The 22028-nt window shown below is 39.1% G+C and overlaps 2 protein-coding genes across 2 annotated transcripts; both read right to left on the bottom strand.

Moving 5' to 3' along the window:
* Positions 1-467: 467 nt before the first annotated feature.
* On the bottom strand, positions 468-17885 carry kpna4 (karyopherin subunit alpha 4). Its single transcript, XM_005807994.3, has 17 exons — positions 17653-17885; positions 14255-14299; positions 14041-14130; positions 11051-11080; positions 10805-10857; positions 9339-9434; positions 8958-9043; positions 7276-7362; positions 6894-7063; positions 6164-6208; positions 5940-6071; positions 5155-5283; positions 4462-4566; positions 4305-4376; positions 3219-3381; positions 3039-3133; positions 468-2942 (listed from the first exon to the last, which is right to left on the bottom strand). Exons 1-17 carry the CDS (start codon positions 17719-17721, stop codon positions 2847-2849), a joined length of 1563 nt encoding a protein of 520 aa, XP_005808051.1. The 5' UTR covers positions 17722-17885; the 3' UTR covers positions 468-2846.
* A 494-nt stretch (positions 17886-18379) lies between these two features.
* arl14 (ADP ribosylation factor like GTPase 14) lies at positions 18380-21634 on the bottom strand. Its single transcript, XM_023351681.1, has 2 exons — positions 21299-21634; positions 18380-18992 (listed from the first exon to the last, which is right to left on the bottom strand). Exons 1-2 carry the CDS (start codon positions 21611-21613, stop codon positions 18684-18686), a joined length of 624 nt encoding a protein of 207 aa, XP_023207449.1. The 5' UTR covers positions 21614-21634; the 3' UTR covers positions 18380-18683.
* Between the last annotated feature and the right edge of the window lie 394 nt (positions 21635-22028).

Genomic DNA, 22028 nt, shown 5'->3' with positions numbered 1-22028 from the left:
AGGTGCCACTAATAAAAAATGAATTAACTTACCGTTTCAGGAAAATGGTTTAACCACCCTCTTAGCCATGCTACCCTGTCTCAACATTCAGGGCAGGCTCTGCTATAAGTCTACCAGAAAGCAAGGGAGAGTGTGTGAGTGGTGTATACACACGAATGATTGACAGCAGGAAGACCCTCCTGAGTGATTGGTTGTTTCTGACAAAGCTGTGCATTTCTACAAATGTCAATAGAACAGGAAGAAAGCGGAGAAGCTGGATTTTTTTCAGATAATCTGTCACGTACCTTACAGTCACAACAAAGTGACAGTTTTAACAAATGTGTAAAAAAGAGAATTTTTTTTTATATGAGAGACCGTCTACATGTGAAAAATGGCAACACACACGGGCATGAAAAAGGTTCAAATTGTTCTGGAACGAGATTAATTTAGATTTTTCATAAACAGAGCACACACATATACACTCATTCTCTCAGTTTGGGTTTCACTATTTATTTTCATGAAGACAACCTGTCCTTTAACCTTCATTTCTCCCTGGGGGGGAAAAAAAAGAAGGTTTTTAGGCTTTCTCCATTCTTTCAGGTCATAATTTTAAGATTTGAAACCACTTTGCTAACAAGGAATGCTGCAAAAAACAAAAAAATATTACCCCTATGTTCAACAGAAGATTTATGAGCACAATGTATAATCATTACTACAGTGTTTGAAGTTAACAAAAAAACAAAACAAAACAAAAAAAAACAGAAGAGGTTAAGCTTGTACATTTAGCTTGTAGAAGAGCAAAAAAGGGGTAAAGGGAGAGGACTCTGCAAGGTACTTAAGTTACAGCAAACTTGTCCATGGGTTTAATTATTACTCAGGTTAACCCGCCTTGAACAGCTCCAGTCTGACACATGGGACACCTTTGACCTTTTGAGAGGAGCGAGGTTAAATCCCCTCCAAGTCAAACTGAGATACATCAGCAGATTCGTCGACTGCTGCTGATGAAATAAAGTAATTCTATTCTCAAATAGCACTAAAAAGTATAATTAGATCACTTTAGAAAGACAACAAAGACTGTGGCTGAGTGATGCATAATGTAAAGGGGTCGGCGGCGGCAGCAGCGGGTCGGAGCCCACCGACACTCACCCAGGCCTCACTTTGCAGTACATGTGCAAAACCATACAGATTACTTAGTAAATTTGACAATAGTGAGCAGAAAGGAGGGCGAGGCGTGGGGCGGGGGAGGCAAAGGGACACATGTAACATTTAAGCACAGTATTACTCAAAATGAAAATTTCACTGTATTCACAGCCTAAGGAAACTAAAATTACCCTAAAAATAACTGTGCTAGGTACATGCAAGGGTTATGATTCACAATCCTACGAGACGTGGCCGTCGATTTGTTCTCCCGTGGCGGTGCTCAAAAGCTGTGGCAGCAGCGCTCCGAAGCGGTGATCTACGCTGCGAAATGAAGGAAAGGTGAGGCGGTTACAGGAGGATCTGGTTGGTTCACGGGTTTCACAGCATCAAAGCTCACGTCTGGTGTTCAGGTGGAAGGATGGAATAAGACGGTCGTCGTCGTCATTCACCTTTACAGAAAAGCGGTGGGACTAAAAGCAGAAAAAAGTAAAAAAAAAAAAAAATTTAAAATAAAGAGAAAAGAAAAAAAAAAGAAAAAACAAAGGAACACACTGGAGGCAAAAAGAAAAGCCCATAAGCATCTTGATTCGATGCACTGCTGCTGCTCCTCCACGCTTCCCAGAAACAATGTCCAGTGTCAATTAATACTAAATAATAATTCTGAACAAAAAAAATATTAATCTTTGTGATGATTCTCTTTTTTTCCATTTTCCAAAGTTCTTTGAGGATCGGCCTCGTTCAGAAGGCAGAAATTCTTTTTCCTGCGACCTTTACTGTGTTGTTGCGTTTCTCTTCAAGATGTCGTCGTTTTTTTGTGTGTCTTTTTCCCGCCTCCACATGCGCTCTCATCCAGACACGCGCACTTTCCCAGTCACGCCCCGCAGCCACGCGCACACACAAACCACTCATCCGTCCATTCTCTCGCTCGCACACGCGATACGTTCAGTCGGACTCCTGGCCCCGCCCATTCGAGGAGAGGCGGGTGAGGGGAAGCGGAGTGGGAGGGGCTTGAAGATGGTCGCCCAATCAGAGGGCGTTCTCGTTAGAGGAGATGAACCTGGCTCCTCTGCGCTGAGTCCAGACATTCATACACAATGAGTCCATTCACACTCTGCCTGATAAACGTGGCCAGTTGGTTGGGGTGGGGCTAGGTGGCGCCCTCTCGTGGCGAATGGGGGGAATTGCAGAATTGTGATGATTTAGGTTTCATCTTTGTTCATAATTATATTCATTTCTGCTTTTTTCTCGAGATATTTCAAGATGTCTTGATTTCCTATTTGTTAATGTCCACGGCTCCCATCCACATCCAAGGTTTTTTTTCTTTTCTTTCCGTCGTTTTGAAGTTTTTCCAGAAGTCGACAGCGGCTCCAATAAACACAGAAGTTACGTCAGCGTGTCTTCTCCACGCAGTCGATGTAGATGTTTAGCTTCTTTTAGATTTTTTTTTTTCTTCTTTTTTTTATTTTTTGCAACATGTAGCCACTCATTCTCACTCGCATCCACTCGCCATCTCAAACTTCATTTGGGCTGGTTTCCCCCTGGATTGCCAAATGAAATCCACATATTTTTCTCTCTCATAAGATGCAGCCATGGATCCCACGAGCCAAGCACAATGGATCGAATTTCTCACACTCGCTCTCTCTCGCTCTTTCTCTCCTAATTGGTTTATGTTGAACAGGGTGCTGCATCGCGAACAAAACTCCAGAATGACCCCCCCGGGGTGACGTCTAGAACTGGAACCCCTTGGCTGGCACGTTGGCTGCGTTGAAGCCGAAAGTCCCGCCTTGGATGGCGTCTGGGACCAGGCTGGTGTCTTCGTCAATCTGAACAAGCAACAGAGAAACGGAGCGTCAGCAGCGAAAAAAAAATCCAAAATGAAACAAAAAAAAAAAAAAAAACAACAACACTGTGTCACTTACATCATCGGATGAGAAGTACTGATCTATTATTTCATACGCCAGTTTGTAGATATCTTCATTTTCATGATTTTGCAGGAGCTCAATTTTTTCTAGGCCTGCGGAACATAAAGGTCAAAGGTGATCCCACGTTTAAAATGAAAACAAAAGCCTTACAGAGACGACGGCGGCGGCTGAACGTACCTCCACACTCCTCAATGAGATTGGCGATAGTTTCCGCCTCGTCGTCGGCCATTTTCAGGATGTTACTGAGGCCGTCGAGAACGACCTGCACGACCTGAGCGTCCTTGACTGTGAGCAGGTTGCAGAACGGAGGGATCACCTGCATCTCTATGAGGTGGGCCACCTGTGGGACGACACATTTCAGACGAGGAATAAGTCTTTGTAAGCAAAGACTTATTTATATGCACTTTCAACGTGTATTATGGGCAACTACAATATTTATTGACTTTTTCAAACACACAGGTGCATCTAAAAATGTTTAGTTACCACAATTGGGTGTATACGTTTTCCTTCCACTCAACTTTGCATTAATATGTACAAATTTAGTATTCTGGGCTAGCTTTTTCAGCATTGACCCAAGCGTGTCAGTCAGTCCTCCATGTGGTTGTGTAGGCCACATGTGTCACATCCAGACCTCCATAAATATTTTAGTTGCTATCCAGATACTAGAAGAGTTTATGGGCCATACTAAGAAAAAATAAATAAAATTACAAAAATAAAGTCAGATTATTACAAAAATAAAGGCGAGAATAAAGTTGTAGTAATAAGAGAACAAAGTTATAAAATTACAAGTCACAATATTATGAAAATAAAGTCAATCATAGGACTTCATTCTCAGAATTGCTTTTTTTTTATGCAGATAAAGCTATAATATTTTAAGTTTGTTAATAGGTAGTTTCATTCTGCCACAACTGGCCCTTTAAAGACATTCATGATCTTAAAATGAGTGACAACCCCTGATATAGGCCATAATTTAGGATTTCTTTATTAAAATTATTCTTATTGGTACAAGGCATTCAAATTTTCTGAAAAAAACTGTAAGCCATAATCAAAGTTAATTGATAAAACTGCTTAAATTACAGAATGAATGTAGGTGAGCTGTTTTCTGTAAAATAAACTTTTTTTTTTTTTTTTACACAGAGACACACCAGGGGTGTCAAACCAGCTTTGCATCAATGACAGCCTGTAGGTGTTTTGTAAAAACTAAAATAAAATAAAAATAAATAAAAACGGGGACAGGAATTAACATGAGCAACAATATTTTACCTGATCTTTCCTCCCACTTATCGTCAGGTTACTGATGGCCCAGGCTGCTTCTTTCTGGGTCCCAAAGTCACCCTGAAATGAATAGATTCAATATAAGCATCATATTTTATTCTTTATTTTAAATCGTCTTCAGAACAACAAAGCAAACGATCCGCACCTTGTCGAGCAGGTGGATGATCATGGGAACCAGCTTTGCATCAATGACAGCCTGCACCTGCTGCTGGTTGCCTGCTGTGATGTTGGACAGGAACCACACTGCCTCCTACAGGACAGGGAGTTCAAATACAAGAATAAATCCTGATAGACTGATCACATGCTACTTATAAAGTCAAACTGTTTGAAGGCTTGCAGAAAAAATAAAAACTTTAAAAAAGTGTTTATGAGTTGGATCAGAACCCAGAGGTCAACCCGGATGAGTTGACCTCTGGTTGAGACGAGCGTGCTTGTGGGTGGGGAGGGGGTGATTTGAGGCTCTAATCATCGTCCAGTCACAAACGAGGCCTCGGTTTTTTTAATGACTGGTCTCAGATGCACTCCGGTATCAGCAGAGATTTTTCAGCACCCTTTACTCCTCCGACCCGTGAGACACACATTCACTCTGACACACACACACACAGCTAAACCTGATCTGTCACTGACTACAGTGGCCGGTCTTCTTCACAGTCTTCATCCTCACGAATCGTCCTGCTGGCGAGTCTACTGGCTATCTAATACTACTCCATAGCCTCTCACACATGACAACCACACCTGCACAAAGTCTCAGATTTCATCACTTCCATACCAAAGGTGGAGTTTTCCTAAAGATTGTCGGTGTGTGTGTGTGTGGCGTGAAAATGAGACAGGTTTTTACCTTGTTGATCTTTTCTTTGGGGTGAGTGAGGAGCGATGGGAAGTGGCTGAGGGCGTCGCAGTTGAGGACCACCTGCGTCTGCTCGTCTGTCCCGGTCACTATGTTACCGACGGCCCTCAGCGCAGCGGTCTGGATGTGGAGAGGAACCGGAAAACACAAACTTACAGGATGAGGAGGTGTGGAAGTAGTCGCAGTGAGAAGAGAAGTAAAGTTGCTACAAAGTTTTTTAAGAAGCAGAAATTACTGTTCAGACCTGACTATCGTTGGAAGAACTAAATTATGATATACACTGCTTACAAAAGTTAGGTAACATTTTAGAATGAACCTCAAATGACCTTTACAGGTGAACTTAATGTGACCTTCTCTAAACTCCCGAATGCCTACATCCAACTGCTCAGTGCTTTTTGCCCAACTTGCAGTCCAACAAGGAGATTAAAGGCAAAACTCACAACAAGTGTTTGAACCACGAGTTGACCAATAAACTTCCTTGCTTAACCAGAATTAGTGTTCAAACAGTCCTCCTCATCATGCTGTTCACATTTTGACGTCATGAGATCAACAGAAAGTGGCCATTACTGGGTTTAGAGTGTCATCTGCAGGTTGCTGAGAGACTGGAAGAGTCACAGAAAGGCTTGGAGGTGAACGTCTTTTGACCACATCCTACACTGATGACAACTTCATTGTCAATCAATGTTCCAGGCAGCAGCAGGGGGGCGCTGTCTGGCAGCTGTGTGCCCAGGATTGGTACATGTTATACTCTAAATCGTCTTGGTTCTTCTTCATACCTGAACTTTAACTTCATGATGACTGAGCAGCGGTACCAGGTGAGGAACGATGCCAGAGTCGATGACCATTTGGATCTGCTCGTTCCCAGCATCCGTCAGGTAAGACAGAGCCCAGACAGTATCCACCAAGATCTGGAAAGAACAAAAAATAGATGATTTTTCTCTGCTGCTCTTCTGATCTGTAATGGTTTAGAAAAAAAGAAGAATACTAATTTGTTACTTACACTGACGTCAGTGTGGTGGATCAGCACACAGAGAGCAGGCAGGATCTGAGAATAAATAAAGCTTTGATTATAACTTCACCAGGTGCATAAAAAAAAAATCTGAATCACAACTCAATCTTTTCACATGAGGCTGTGGTGTCTTTTAAAGACTGAGACCTGCAGATTTACCAATTAGGAGCTCTTGCAACATAAATGAACATATTCACCATTTGCAGGATCTCCGAGATAAAACGGATATTTCCAAAAATATTTCCACAAAAAAAAATAATGTCTTCCCAATAACAAGCAACAAAATAATTGTGCCTATATACACACTAAGGTTGGGTGATAACGGTTATATCAATTTATCGAATTTTCCATTTTTGAAGATTTAATTGTTGGAAAAACTGGATTTTTACTCATTCATAAATTCCTTGGGTCTCCATAGTTCAGAGTGATGTTAGTTCACCCAGTGAACAAAAAACTACCATTTTGTTTGACAAGCATGTTTTACAGTTTTTCAACTTTAAATTCAAGTTAACTCAAAAAAAGAACGATTGAATAAAAGCCAATTTTTAAGATATTTTTTGTCATTTATATATTTTTTAAGGAAAAAAGTGAGGGAAAAAATGGATTAAAATCAGAAATCAAATTTGGTATATATATATATATATATAAAAAAAAAAAGCTCAGATTTTATTTATAGTGACATCACTCGGCCCTAATCAATATTTTATCTCCACACACACACCTCTTGGATCGTCTCCATTGGAGGTGGGGGGTCCTTGTGGCGGCACAGGTTGACCATGACCCAGGTGACGTTGCGGAGGAAGGTGATAGGGATGGAGGGGCTGATGAAGGACAGCAGGGGCTTGACCACTCCCAAGCTAATCACATAGTCTCTGCACTGTGGGCCGTCACCTGAATACATGTACAGGAACCACAATGAGTTTTCAAACTGCTTTAAAAGAAAACATGCAGGCAGGTCGCTTTGGTTTGCACGAGCACAACGATACGGCCTGGAAACGCTGCACCTTCTGACATCCTTTGTCAAATATAAAATGAGTGTTTTCTCATCATAATCTTCATAATCTTTGTGAACAGAGAGCAAGATGAAGTCAGCGGTTACTCACCGATGATGTTTCCCAGGGCCCAGACGGCCTGTTCACACACATTCTGATGAGGAGAGTGGAGCAGCCTCAAGAACAGCGGCACAGCATCTTCACAAAACAGATTGTGATGAAGACAGAAGTCTGAGTACACGAGCCTTTACAAAGACATGCCAAAACAAAAAGTATATTCTAGCTTAATCCAGAACACCTAATAAAAATCTGGAATAGCACTTTAGAAGACGTAAGTTTTGTTTATAGATTTATAGTTCTGCAGAGGAGAACCAAACGGTTAATAAACGGACGTCTACTTCAGGTTGGGTTCAATATCTTTTGATAGTTCTGCTTAAAATAGCCGTTACTTTATCATTCACACCTCGGAGGTACTTGTACCTTCTGGCAAGTTAAACACTTCAAACGGGCAGCATGAAACCAAGTATATCTCAACCCTCTTTAGACATGCAATTATTATCTAACGAGCCACCTGCAGTGTTTCAACATCAGATTTTCCCATTGGATTCACTCGGAACCGCAGGCCAATCCAGCACTAATAACCCCACCAGTATCATTAACATAGTGTTACCTGCAAAGCTGTGACATCTTATGAAAAAGCTAAACTCTTCAGATAAAAATTTATGAGGTTATTTTTAAAAGTTAATCCATGCAGCAGGTTTCTGTACCCAAAGAGAAACTCAAAGCCCATGCATTAGGTCAGGAATCAAATCTATGAGCCATAATTTGAAAATTACTACATATTTTTCAGGGTTTCTCCAAGTTTTAGGAAGCCAATAGAAGATATTAAGACCCTTTAAAGCTCACACAGTTTCTTAATTCAGAAAATAAATAACTTAGCAGATTATACTGAAATCACTTAAATTAAGCCAGGTCCATATGATTTTGATAGCGATGTTTTTAACTCATCTTTCATGTGATGCCATATTTACACTTGGGGTTGCTTAATTTTAACTTCTAACTATATAAAGTAAACTTCACAGCAAATACATACAGTGGGGTTTGATTTAGGAGTAAATATTAAGTCTCCATTTTATCTTGACCAAGAAGCTCATAGTGGATGATATTTTTGAAGATTTGATGTTTGAATTATAATGTTTTGACCTCAATTCTCTAAACCTGAATTAAACCATTTTCAGGAGCAAAAACCTATTTGCATCCATATTTAAGAAGCAACTGAATTCGTTTAAAAATCAGTGTGGAAAAAAAATGGACATATCAAAAAAAGAAAAGGTAAAGATTTAAAAATAATATAACTAAACTGAAGATTATAAGATCGTGCAGAAAATCTGTTTTTTTTTTATTGCAGTTTCTAGAAATGAAACAAATCATGGAAACAACCTTTAGTCAAAAGCTTCAGGGTGACAAAGTGTTAAAAAATAAACCCTCTGTTCACTTTTGGTTGGAAACCTAATTTCCAAACAGTAACAGTCCCAAACATCTCTCAACTACTTTAGATATGGTTGGGATATCACTTTTGTTGCGTAATTAGCAGAGTTTTAAAAAGAAGAAATCTGTCATACTGTTTCTACATATATTAGTATAAATACTGTGATATTCCTTCTTCCCTGGGAGAATTAAAAACGGACAAACTTTCCCTGGGTCGTTCCTATTGTTGAACTAGCAGCTCATCCAAACAAATCAAACAATGTGGGAATAAAAGGATTTGATTTTTGTAGCAGAGTTGAACTTACTGGACTGAACCACAGCTTGGGTTTGCTCTGAGGTACCCGACGCGATGTTGGTTAGAGCCCAGGCGGCTTCAAACTGCAGAGACGGGCTGCAGGGGAACAAGATGGACCGACTGATGAGGTGGGACTAGGCAGCAGAGTTCGACAATATCAGCAGGATGATTAGTCGTTCACTTTCTTTGGAAAAACTAGAACACGTTTACATAACAGCGGAACTATTCAGATGAGTCAAACAAAATCCAAGCAGCTCATCTGCATAACACTGAACAGGATCAAGGAATGAGGCTAACTTTGACTATAATTATCACAAACTTAGAGGGAAGGAAAATAAAGCATGAGTCATTACTGCAGGCAGATGCGCAGACAGAAAAGCAGCTAGCTTACTTGTCATCTCTGTCCAGGCAGTGCACCAGGATGGGAAGGATCCCAGACTTAATCAGGTCATCTATGGGAGGATTACGGTCACTGGACAACAGCTTCCTGTGAAATTACAAACAGGGTTTATGCAGGTTTCACTAATTAACATTCAAGACTTTTTAAGATCATTATGGAAAATAAGACCTGTATCACAACATAAATGTACAAAAGAAAATGGAAAACGCGTAAATAATTTGGGTTGGTAAGAAAAGTGAGCCAGTGGTGAAGATGATCATCATCCAGCAGATTAACATTTATCCAAAATGGGTGTAAAAAAGCCAGCTAGCTCTGCCCTTGCTTTCCTTTAGCTAGCAAAGGTTTATTAGCAGATAGCTTGTTATTGATAGTGGCAACTGTCTTAAGTTGAGTCTGCACACAAGTCAAAGTTTTTTTTAAAATACAAATAAAATGACAGCTTTAAAACTTTTTAAGAAAGCGCAGACATCCTGCATAAAGCAAACATCACAACAGAGAAACAGCTACCAAAATCTTCAGGATTGATCGCTTTTCCAGGAAAACTTGGGTTTAGCAAATGTTTTGTCCTGCTTTAACACAAGACACTCTGACAGTCTTGTTTTTGTGAAATAATCTGCCAGTGGAAGTAATACATTTTAAAAATCAATATTAAGGAATTATTTATTGAAAACAAGCTTCTATTTTTGCTAAAAAGTTACCTGTAAGTTAGTACAATTGACATGAGACAAAACTAAGATATTTGTAGTAGAAACAAGACTAAAATTACTTAGCAAGTTTTTGTGTTTTTGCAGTGTGGTCTAAGTTAACAGCATCTTTGAAACGCATCTGTTCTATTGGATAATGTTTATGAGCTCCGTTTTTAGAACTCAATATAACAAAACCAAATCATCAAGAGCATAGCTTTAATATAAATAATTAAAAGCATTAGAGAAAAGAAAAAAAAATCCTGAAATGTAAAGGAGATTGATCCGATTATAAATTTTGGCAGCTTTCCGCTCCCCTTCTAAAGGGCAACATAAGTGAAATGCATGGCCTTTTCCAGTATCCATTAAATAGACGAGTCTGACTGCTGGTTGGGAAAAACTGTCAGGCTCTGAGACTGCAACACTGAAACACTACTTTACAAGAGCCAATCAGCCATAACCAAAAGGCTTGCTGAAAATAAAAGCGATGGTGTCCAAGTGCAGAATCAGCAGCTTATAAATACACCTGCATGGCAGCAACCCTCAGCAGGATGATCAGTGAAGTTAACTCACTGCAACGTCCTGCTTGTTTTTATCTCTAATGTGCAACATGTGACATTTTAGACCAAACATCAACTGAACAGAAACATAAATCCTGAAATATCTTAATTTAGACTACTTTGGTAAAAATATATTACTGTGTAATAGTACAAGAATAATTTAATGATATGCTAATAGTAGAAATGTAAACAGACATGAGCTGCGTTTCTTTACCTGGCAGCCTGAACAGCACTCAGCTGGATGCCCTGGTTATCGCTGGTGGCATTCTGCAAATCAACATAGCAACTATATGAGCAATACTGCATTTAAAAGAAATAAATACATCGATTTAAAAGACACAATATCATTTCCTATTTGCACTGATTTGAAGAGTTTTCAAATATTTTAACGTTGCTGTATGTTTAAAAATGTCTGAGTGAATAACCCAGAAATGAATTTAAAATATTCAAATCAACTTACTTGTACTATTGTTTCAAGAGAGGTGTTTTGCTGCAAAAGAAGATTACAGAGATTAGCTTCAGAAGAGATGCAAAATAAAACGTGTTAAACATTAAACACCAGAATGAGAGTGAAGCTTGAAAGGTCATCATGGTGCGTTTACTGACAAATAGTGAACAAAGAAGGCCTCTTGATGTTTTGCATATTACAAGCTAATGAGGAACATTGACGGCCGATGATGTAGCAGGCGGTGCTTTAGAGCGGTCTATAAGATGGTTGCATAACAAACACATCACTGAAATTTTGCCTCAACGGATGTTTTCTACACCAAACTTCGCCGAATGGAGGGCACCTTAATCGTCCTTTTTACAGAGTTTCTACAGGTTTTACCAAGTCAATTTTAAGACTTTTTAATGCCCTTTCAAGACTTATGAATTGATTTTAAGACCTATATCTCCACAGAAATGTGCAAACTTCTTCCAGCCAACTAGTGATGAATTTGCACTTACTCGTGATAAACCTACAAAGCTAGCTAGGCTATATTAGCAGCTAGTTAGCGGTAGCTTCAACCGTCTTGAGTCACAGCACGAAATTAAGACGTCTTAGTGCGATTCAAACGTTTGCCTGATGGAAAAGTCCAGCGAGGAAAAAACCTATACGAGATTAAATAGTTCTGTCAATACAAAATTTAAGAATCGTGATTAATGTATGTAAGGTCAACTTTTTAAAAATGAATTTCAGACATTTTAAAGGCCTTAATTTTAGATGCATGAACTTAATACTTTTTAAGGCTGCAGGGATACTCGGCCTTTATCACCCACTGACCTCGACTTCTCTCTTTTAGATCAGATTGCTGCCATCTGACAGAGTTCTAGGATCCTTTCACACCCCCATTTTACACAAACTTGTTTCCATTTCCACTCCACCTGCTTCCTTTTATAACCATATAACAAAAATACTGCTGAAAATCAGTTAATTTCTGCTGGTAGTTAAGTATTCCTGAGGAATTATGATGATGACTATAAAATGATCAAACGTCACCAGTGATTTCATCTAGAAATATGACGTTTCTAAGGATTCAAATTAGACCCTTGTTCACTTATTGGGGTTATGTTTCCCATTTGGGTACTAAACTCTTATTACGTTTGAACTCCTTAAATCAGACTATGTGCAGAAGATAGATATAATATTTTGTACTACTGGTTGTTAGTGTGCAAATGAAACATCCTCAAGTCAGGTGTAGATTGGTCATTTGAAACCATTACTTCAAACAGACACTGCGCTAAGAGTTTCAGGTAAACCCGCCAACCTTTTTAAGACCATTAACATTGAAATTTAAGACCTGTGTCTTAAATTTATAGTAGTAGTGACAAGCCTTTTAGCACAGAATGAACACTGCATCGTGTGAGTTGACAACAGAAGTGAGCTAATGGAGAAGATGAACATTATCCAGCCAAAAGGTGCTAAATTTACACTTTACCTGTGATAAATTTACACTTTACAAAAGCTAACTTAACTTCGGCTAACTTAACTTGTTAGCCGAAGCCGCAACCACCTTGAGTCACAGAACGAAATGATTATGTTTGCAGGTGACTCAAGTGTTTGCCTGGCAGAAAAGTTCCATGAAACAAAAAAACCCTACAAGGTTAAATAGTAATGCCATGACAAAATGTAAGACCTTGATTGGCGTATTCAAGGAAAACGTATATTTTTTTTTTATCAATTTAAGACATTTTAAGGTATTTATTATCGATGCATGAATTCAAGACTTTTTAAGGATGTGCGGACCCCTTCCATAATTTAGATCTCAATCATCATTATCAGATATTGTCATTCCTTAGATATAAAACAGTTGAGTAAAAAAAAGAAAAGAAAAACCTGCAATTCATAATTCAGGAAGCACTTATCAAAAAGCACAAATTAGGGGTGAAATTGCACTTTTTGTTGAAAAAAAAAAGAAGATCTGTGAATAAAAACAAATGTGTCAGAAAAAATAACCCAGGCATTATTGTAGACAACTTTCAATATTCCCACAGCAGGGACAAGGCCCCTCTAAAGCCTTTCACCGAGTTTAACCAGTAGGCTTTTGCTGATATACTGGCAAAAGCAGCCTTCAGCACCGTAAAGTAGTTACGGTGCTGAAGTGGACAGTTGAGTGGACATTTTAATCCCACAATGCCACCAAACCCAGACCTTTACTGAAGGTGGGAGTCCAGATCGATTCCCCCCTCCCCGGTGACATTTTTAGTGTGTAAAACAGACAGCTCTGATGTTCGCCCCGACTGCATGTTCTGAAAGACGGCCACAGAGGGTTTTATGATGCAAGAGCAAAATTAGGGCTGCGCAATATTTTAAAAAATCTGAAAGATATTAGACATAATTGGCAAAAACTGTTACAATCATCTCCATTTTCCTCTCTCTTCTCTTCTCTACCCTACTACTCAGCTCAGTCACTTCAATCTGTACCGATTGTGCAACTAAATCCCCTTCATCTGGCCAAATATACCATTGGCATGCAATAGTAATGCATGTGACTTAAAATATTAAAATAAATATTGCTGCCTTTGTGATTCCTTTTGCTGCTGCAAAAATGATAGAAATTCGCTACATTGCACAACTCTAGTACAAATGAATACTATTTGGTGAAAATAAGCCCCAAAAACAGTGTACAGTAAATAGTTCAAGTTCTGATGGTAAACTTAACACCCAAAATAGAAAAACTGATTATTAATACCTATGACTTCAATCTGTTTTTCTAAACCTTTAACAACGCCCACAAAGGAATAATTTAAGCATGAAACAGGAAGGATGAGGTTAGTTGCACTCTACACTTTGATTATGTCGGTAAATCTCATGAGATTATTTCTGAACAGTGATGTATTCTCAAAGTATCAAAGAAGCCTCACATGGGCAGCACAAATTCAAATATTAAAGATAAAAAATGTTGACTAGATTTTTAGACAACGACCAGACTGAAAACAGAGAAAGAAAGAAAAAAAGAAAAAACTTACCGATCTGAAATCTCCATCAACATCGGAGTCCTCGCACACGTCTTCGTGGGGAACGTTCCTCCTCTTCAGGAGGTGCTCATCTCTTTTGTGCTGTGGCGAAAGGAACAAAGTACTTAATAAAAACACTGGAATATTTATAAGGTCTCAGATTAGACACCGAAAACTGTCTAACTGGGTAGTTTTAGTTGATGATACAATATGACCAAGAGATTACCTTTCTGAGCTCCACCACTACCTCGGTCCTCTGTCGTCTCATGGTCTGTAGAAAACATATGAACGTTAGAATACAAGAATATAGCAACCATAAAAAGGAAAAATGATACAAAATCACTGATCGTACAGCAAAGTTCAACTCTATAGCTGGACACTGCATACGATAGCCATAATGTACAGTCTGACCGATTGCAACTTGGCTTCAGTTAGTAGCTATTTTACTAGAATTATATTTGGGTTAGTCTGGTATGTTTTACCAATACATACCAGAAATACCTTCATTATGTAGTGAATATTGTGTTGCTTTGGGAAAAACACTTGATGAAAACAGACATCCGAGGCTCACTGATAATATTGGCCAATTGCAGTTTGCAGAAGTGGCCTCTTGTACAGTTTGCTTCGGTTGGAGTCTCTGCCTGAAGACAATTTTACTTTGATTCTCTGCTGGTCCTGCAGACTCTGGGAGCTTGATCTCCATATAAAAACAGAAATGTAGTTTCATCTACAAGCTAACGTCCAACTTTATATGGGCCAGACTAATGCTAGATTAGTATTTTTAAGCAAAAAACTTAAACATACCATAAAATAAAATATGAAAACCAGGAGATGGGATATTTTCACTTAGTAAGAAATATTTTCATCTGCAGTAACAGATGAAATTCTATTATTTAGACACAACTCCACTGCAAAGACTGAGAGAGTCAAAAACACATATTGACAACAGCTGTCAATTAATATTTACTCAGTGCAAACATAAATAAAGAATCTTGAGGTTTTTAATAGTTTTATGTATCTATGGTTTAAAGTTGTCTTCATGTGAAGCAAGAGAAACCAAAAAGGTGACAGGAACTTTCCTTGACTGCATGGAGCAAACTACAGGTACACCTCAAGAAATTTGAATATTGTGAAAATTTTAAATCTGTCGTCACTCTTATCAGAAAATAAAACTCAAAAATTAGAAACAGAAATGTTAGGCTTCTGAAAAGTATGTTCTCTTCAATGCATTCATTATTTTAATGGGGCTCCGCTTGCATCAGTGCGGCATGGGATGGAGGCGATCAGCTTGTGGTTCTGCTGAGGTGTGATGGCAGCCCAGAGAAATGCAAACTTTATTTTCATCTAAAAACAAAACTTTGGACCCCTGAGCAACAGGCCAGTTCTTTTTCTCCTCAGCTCGGGAGAAATGCTCCTGACGTTTGTCTTTGGTTCAGTACTGGCATGGCATGAGGAATATGACATTTGTAGCCCATGTGGGATTTGTCTCTTTAAGGTTTTGTAGATGTTGCCTCTTAGTGAATCTTCCCAAATTATGGAGTAGATTTGGATTAAAAATCATCCAAGCTGTAGTTATCCTTGTTGCTGATGCACCTTTTCCTTCCACAATTTTTCCTTTCACTCAACTCTCTAAGAAATTAATATGCTTTACTTTTGACAGTAATTTTTTGACAGTCAACTTTGGATTTTCATTGTCTGCAAGGCATAACCACTAAAATCATAAGAAATAAAGGCTTAACAAATTTCACTTTATATGTAGTGAATCAATATAATAACCAAGTCTGGTAAGCAGTGGGCTGCAGGCTGGCTACTCAAGCAAATACCTGGACTAATTTACAATCTAGCATCAGTTTGGTATATTGGTGTGGCTGTGATTAATAACTTTTGAGTGTTTATTAAAAATTGTGCTTACTTTTGTTTAATTCTACGCATCAATGCCAAAATACATAAACAACATTACAGTAAGTGTAATCATTTGTATGTTTATAGCAAAACAAGAAAAAAGTATTGCTTTAACTAAAATCGGTAACATAATGTTGCACATTTTATTACAAAGTTTGGTGGACAAGCATGCTAGTGTGAAGCTGGGATATCCTCCCTGAAGGATATGAAAGTCTATATTTTGAGTGTCATGTTTCTTCAGTCGGTCGTGGCAGACAGACACGCGCTCACACTGAACCGATTCTGTAAGATGCTTCTTCATGTTTAAAGAACCGTTCCTTTCTAGCACTGCCAACAGTTTGCTCAACACAACAGACCATAAACATGCCTCCACTGGAGAATAATTTGCCTCAAAGTCAACGATGGCAATGATTTAATCAACTGAAATGCTGATTAAATCCTTTAATCAGGATGATTTTTCACTAAACTACATTTTAAACCAAAATGGCCTGCACTGTACTTTAGCACGGCTTGATTAGGGGTGTAGGTATTGAATTTTAATCTGCACACGAGAAGACTATTTCATTATTTGCTGACGTAATTTCTGAATATGAATTGGACCCGTTTTAATGCAAGTTGTGTGAATTTCAGAACGATGATAATTGATCTGGTGTTTCACTTGTGGTCAGAATTAAACTTAGTCATGTGTGTCTAAACACAGGGACACTTATACATTTAATGGCATTTAAATAAGCAGATACAGTTTTGGTTGGTGACCAGGTGCTTGTTTAGAGATAAAGGGTGTGTTCAGCATTTACATACCTCAATGTATAGTTGTTACCACGCTAAAATACGACATGACCCCTGAGGCCCGTCTCACTGACAGAAAGCAGTTGTCAGACAGGATGTATGAGTATTACGGAATCATACACACCACCAGTGAGCCGATCGAGACGAATATCGACACCCACCGGCCTCCATGAGACCCTGTGACACACCGAGCTGACTGTAAATCACCTGGCTATGTATTGATCCGACAGCAGCTAGCATGTTTAGCTTTCATCTGTCAATCATTCCAACTGAAAAAAAAAGTAGATATTTGAGATTTAAGCACACGCAATTTAAACACGTAGTCAAAACGTAATTATTTACACCGACTTTACAGCAACGTAACAGGGTAGCTAAGAAGCTAACTGGTTTCCGCCATTGTTTTTGATTATCGGGACGGGGGATGGGTGGAACTGCAGCTACTACCAAGCTAAGCAGGTTAGCCTGCTGCAGTGCTAAAATGACGTTAATCTACTGTCATGCTAACAAAACTATAAGGAGAATACTTCTATTCCAGTAGATTAAACATTTAAATTTACTATATATACTTTTAGTTATATGGGTTACATTTGACACCGAGCAAAAAGGAACGGGGAAACGATATGCTTCAGCTGAGCTAGCATGCCCCCAGCGGGCCTAGCTCACCCAGCGGAGGCTTTTCTGACATGTTTAACAAGCAGCGCGGTCTGCTGGGGCAACGAAACCAAAAACCCAAGCGGGGAGACCTCCACGGCGAGGCCAGCCGTCTCCACTGGGTTATAAGTGAAGGCCCCGACCGGGTTCAGGCACCAGAGTTCCCCGATGAGTGGGAATTAGAAACGACGTCACAGCGGAGTAGAGAGGCGAAACGCTGGCCGTGAACGCAGCAGCGTTGGCGGCGGCAGCGCAGACTCCGATCAGCAGCACAACTTTTACCTCCAAATCTCGGCCCTTATTCTTGAAATTCTTCAGCCGCTGGTTGTCCAGTTTCTCGTTGTCAGCCATGTTAGCGCTTCTGGGTAACGTTGGATAGACTTAGGCTCTTGAATTTAGCTGGTGAGCTACCCCCCTTTTCTGGTTCTCTTTTCGTAGCCTTTCGTTAGCTGAGTATTTTCTACTGCTGCTGTCCGCGGTGCATACTGGGAATGCCGGGTGGTGGAGGGCAGCCTCGCTCTGGCGTAGAGGAAGGGTGGGGAAATCCCCCTCACTCTCATTGGTCTCTCCACTCACGTCTGGGTGGTGGGAGAGCCACACCTTACTCACTCAGGCAATGCCCACGCAATCATATCTATTAATATATATATATATATATATATATATATATATATATATATATATATATATATATATATATATATATATATATATATATATATATATATATATATATATATATATATATATAAACATTTAAACATCCCAATACTTCAGAAAACAATCACGTGCATTCAAATTGGAATAAAATTAAAAAGTAAATTTATTTTAGTAGCTCAAAAGTGAAAGTTATATGGAAGTTGTCCAAAGTTTTTGGTCTTCTTATCCAATCTACTGACATTATAAGGACACATTGACAAATTACGTATTGTGTGTTGAGTCTAAATCACCAACTCAATAAAAAAATCAGCAAAAGTATGTACTTAAATCTTTATTGATTGATGCAGTTACTATACAAAACTGAGGTTACAAACAAATCATTTCCTTGGAGTAAATAGAGCTGAAATAAACAACAACTAACATTTTTAATCACAGTTTTTCTCAAATCAGATAACCCAAAATCCTTGTGATTTCATATTATGTTCAGCTGTGGTTTAATATTTCACAGCAGAGCACATTGTGGCTGCATCACAATGAAATGTTGGTCCATGCAGAATAACTAATGTCCATCACTATTTGCAAATGACAAGCATAGTACAGCAATTAGAAACCTAAAACGTTTTGTTTAAAAAAAAAAAAAGGCATAAAAACCATCAGCCGCCACAGACCATAGCTTTTTTGATTATTGTGAAACTAAATCCTTTGGACCTCATCTTCACCTTAATGTCCTCTTGAGTCTGTCTCAGTGGGTTTTTCATTAGGTAGACCATCCTTCTAAAACCTTCTTCAAGACCCACTCCCATGGTGGCTGAACAGGGCTGGATGAACCACGCTCTGCCTTCGCACGCTCTCCTCAGGTCCAGTTCCTGGCAGAGTGTTTCTGGGCTCAGAGCTCCTGGAAGGTCCTGTTTGTTGGCCAGAATCACAAGGGGAACTCCTTTTAGACTGTGGTTCCTCAAGATCTAAAATGTAAAGGAGTATACACCATTATTGTGAGGTGAAATACAAAGTTTAAATAAATCCAACCACTTATGAGGTATATTTCTATTCTTTGTAGTACAAACAGTTTTTAAAACAATTTGTTTACTAACAAGAAGAATTGTTTCCAGATCCTTTGCTGAATCTTTTAAATCCAGTCACAACTTCTCACCTATGCAGTTAGCAGGGGCGCTGCCAGGAATCTTGGGCCCCATAGCAAAAAATTAAATTGGCCCCCCCACGCAGCTGCTGTTTCAATTCTTTGAGTCTATCTGACCCACCAAAAGCGTCACAATTTTAAAGGCTTGCAACTGCCTTGCTTTCTTTGGTCCAATACTGATACTAGCACAATATTTACTGCTCATGATATTTACGTCTAACAGTCCGCATACAGTATGCAAGCAGGTTGCTTGCATTTTTTCTATTAGTTTTAACTTACTGAAATATCTCTCCCCACAAGCAACAGTCATAGGCAACATGCAAAATATACATGAAGCAATCCAGACTTCTCAAAAAATGCTATGTTGTTGCATTTTGTTCACGCTGCAGTGTATAACTTTAATAAAAAATGTTTTCTCCATATTTTTCCTTAATTCATTAGATACTAGTGAAATGGAGGCATACAGCAGTCTGTAGCTAAGCTAACTATGCTAAATGGTTGATAATTTCACAATCTACCCACCTCTCGGAGAAGAACTGGGTTACATATTGACACTCTTACCTTTTTCTCTCTCCATCTCTCTATTTTTTTGAAAACCTGATTTTATCAATTTCTTTTTTTTAGTAGCATAGTAGCTACCACGGTCGCTCTGGTCTCCCACTGACTGCTGCTGAAAACCGCCAAGCTCTCCAAGCAGGAACAAACCATTTCATGCAGATCCGGGGGACGATGATTCAGTACAAATATAGATGTGTGCTTTCTGGTCTGGGAGGAGGAACATTTCATTTTTACTACTAAAAGAAATTTTAGAAAACACTATATGATTCATTTTGTTATTGACAGGGCCCCATTTTATATTTATTTCTATGAAAAATAAAGAATTGCGGAGGGCCCCCTGTCGGTCAGGGGCCTTTGGAATTGTCAGTCTCCCTGAATCTCCAACATTCAGCGAGATGTTTTTTGACCCGACATGAATGCTTGTCAATAGATGTCAACATTCTGCTGTAACTTATCTAATTTTATGTATTTAGAACAGAAAAAATATATACAGTACAGACCAAAAGTTTGGACACACTTTCTCATTGAATTCAATGAGAAAGTGTGTCCAAACTTTTGGTCTGTACTGTATACTGATTTAATTTTTTTCCTTGGCTGTTCATGTTTTTCCAGGTCTGTCTCTGATTGGCTGATCAGTCCCCCCCTAATGACTCCTCCCCTGAAAGCTCTAGCTGTTAAGAAGCTTTTATAAATTTTGAGATAGTAACACAAAGAACCAGAGTGACAGTCTGATCACATTTGTCTTATTTTGTGTTGTGCTCTTCAACAATGTTTGTTTTGGATTTTTTTGCTGCACGGCTGTCCTTTCATCAGAGAGAGGGACCGACGTGAGAGAACATTGATGCAGAAACACTAATTGTTTCAGGAAACATAAATATCTTAATCTGATCCAGAGAAGCACTGTTTCTACTTTTACCACTTCTGGTTATTCTGATGAAAACTGATGGTTCAAAGTTTATTTCAATACTGAAATCCTCCACCTTCTTCCTTTCTTCAAATTAACATAATATAACTTTTAACCCATAAAAACCCACTCCTTTAAGCTTTTAAGAGATCGTAAACTCCTCATAAATCTTTTTTTAAATTCTGTTTCATAAACTTTCACTTTTGACTTGTATATATAGTTTGCAAAGTTGAATTATAATTAGTGCTTATTTGTAATTATTTAAATAATTAGTAAATAGAAATTAATTTCATTATTAAAAACAACTCTTTACCATACTGATTCCTTGCCATACTGAAGGCTGGTCATTGTAGATGTAGTCCTAAATGGATCTTAAATCCTGAGAAATATGTAAAATCTTGCTTCTTTATTTGTGATTTTATTGAACGCATTAGTAAAAAAAAGTCCCTTCAGACTAATTTCTGTTTGATTATGAGACTGATTCATCTCTGTGCATTAACATAGTTTAGAAAAGGATTCACTGCTTCATCTCATATATAGGATTTTACATTCAAAAACTAAGCAGCACTAATAATCTACTAAATAGCTTAAATTTATTCACACATTAATGAAATAATTCGGTGTTAAATGCCAGAAGTGAGCGGACAAATGTTCACTGGTCCCATTACCCGGTGCAGCTCCTTGCGGGCCTCGTCCAGTCGCTTCCGATCCGCGCTGTCCACCACAAACACCAGCCCAGCTGTGTCCAGGAAGTGATGCTTCCAGTGGGGCCTCATCTTCCTCTGGCCCCCGACGTCCCACACAGTCAGTCCTGGGCTTCCCCTGTCCGTCTCCAGCATCTCCACGTTGAATCCCACAGTCGGAACCGTGACGACGCTCTCGTTGTACTTGAGCTTGTAGAGCAGGGTGGTCTTTCCCGAGCCGTCCAGACCCAGCAGGAGGACCTGCACTTGTTTCTTTGGCTTGGATCCACGCGTGCCCATGTCTGAAGCGTGCGGCTTAAATGTAAGCTATGCTGTCCGCACACTCAGTGAGTGAGGTCCGGTCTCTTATGAGGACTAGGTGATCCCTCCCCTCTGTTGGGATGCAACTGCGTTGCTTTTGGTAAAGCTATTTATACCAGACGTGACGAAGCAACTAAGAGGGATGGCATGCGGCCCTCCAGCCAGCACCTGTCCCAGGTCATCAAGCACCAGAACACACAGGAAGTTTATGCTTGAAACGACGAGAAGTTTGTCTTGCTCTCAAAGTACTTACATCATTTACATTGTGGTTGCACTAAGTGAGAGATAAGTCTGGCAGTGGCTGTTTGTTTAGAAAGGTATGTCTGTGGAAGTGGATCTTCTAGAATTCCCACGAGACTTTTATAGTGGAGATTTGTTTTTAATTATTGAGAAA

This window comes from Xiphophorus maculatus, chromosome 18 (assembly GCF_002775205.1).
Source record: "Xiphophorus maculatus strain JP 163 A chromosome 18, X_maculatus-5.0-male, whole genome shotgun sequence".
Classification (NCBI taxonomy): domain Eukaryota; kingdom Metazoa; phylum Chordata; class Actinopteri; order Cyprinodontiformes; family Poeciliidae; genus Xiphophorus; species Xiphophorus maculatus.
Note: the sequence above shows the minus strand (reverse complement) of the source record. Positions and strands in the feature narration are given on the sequence as shown.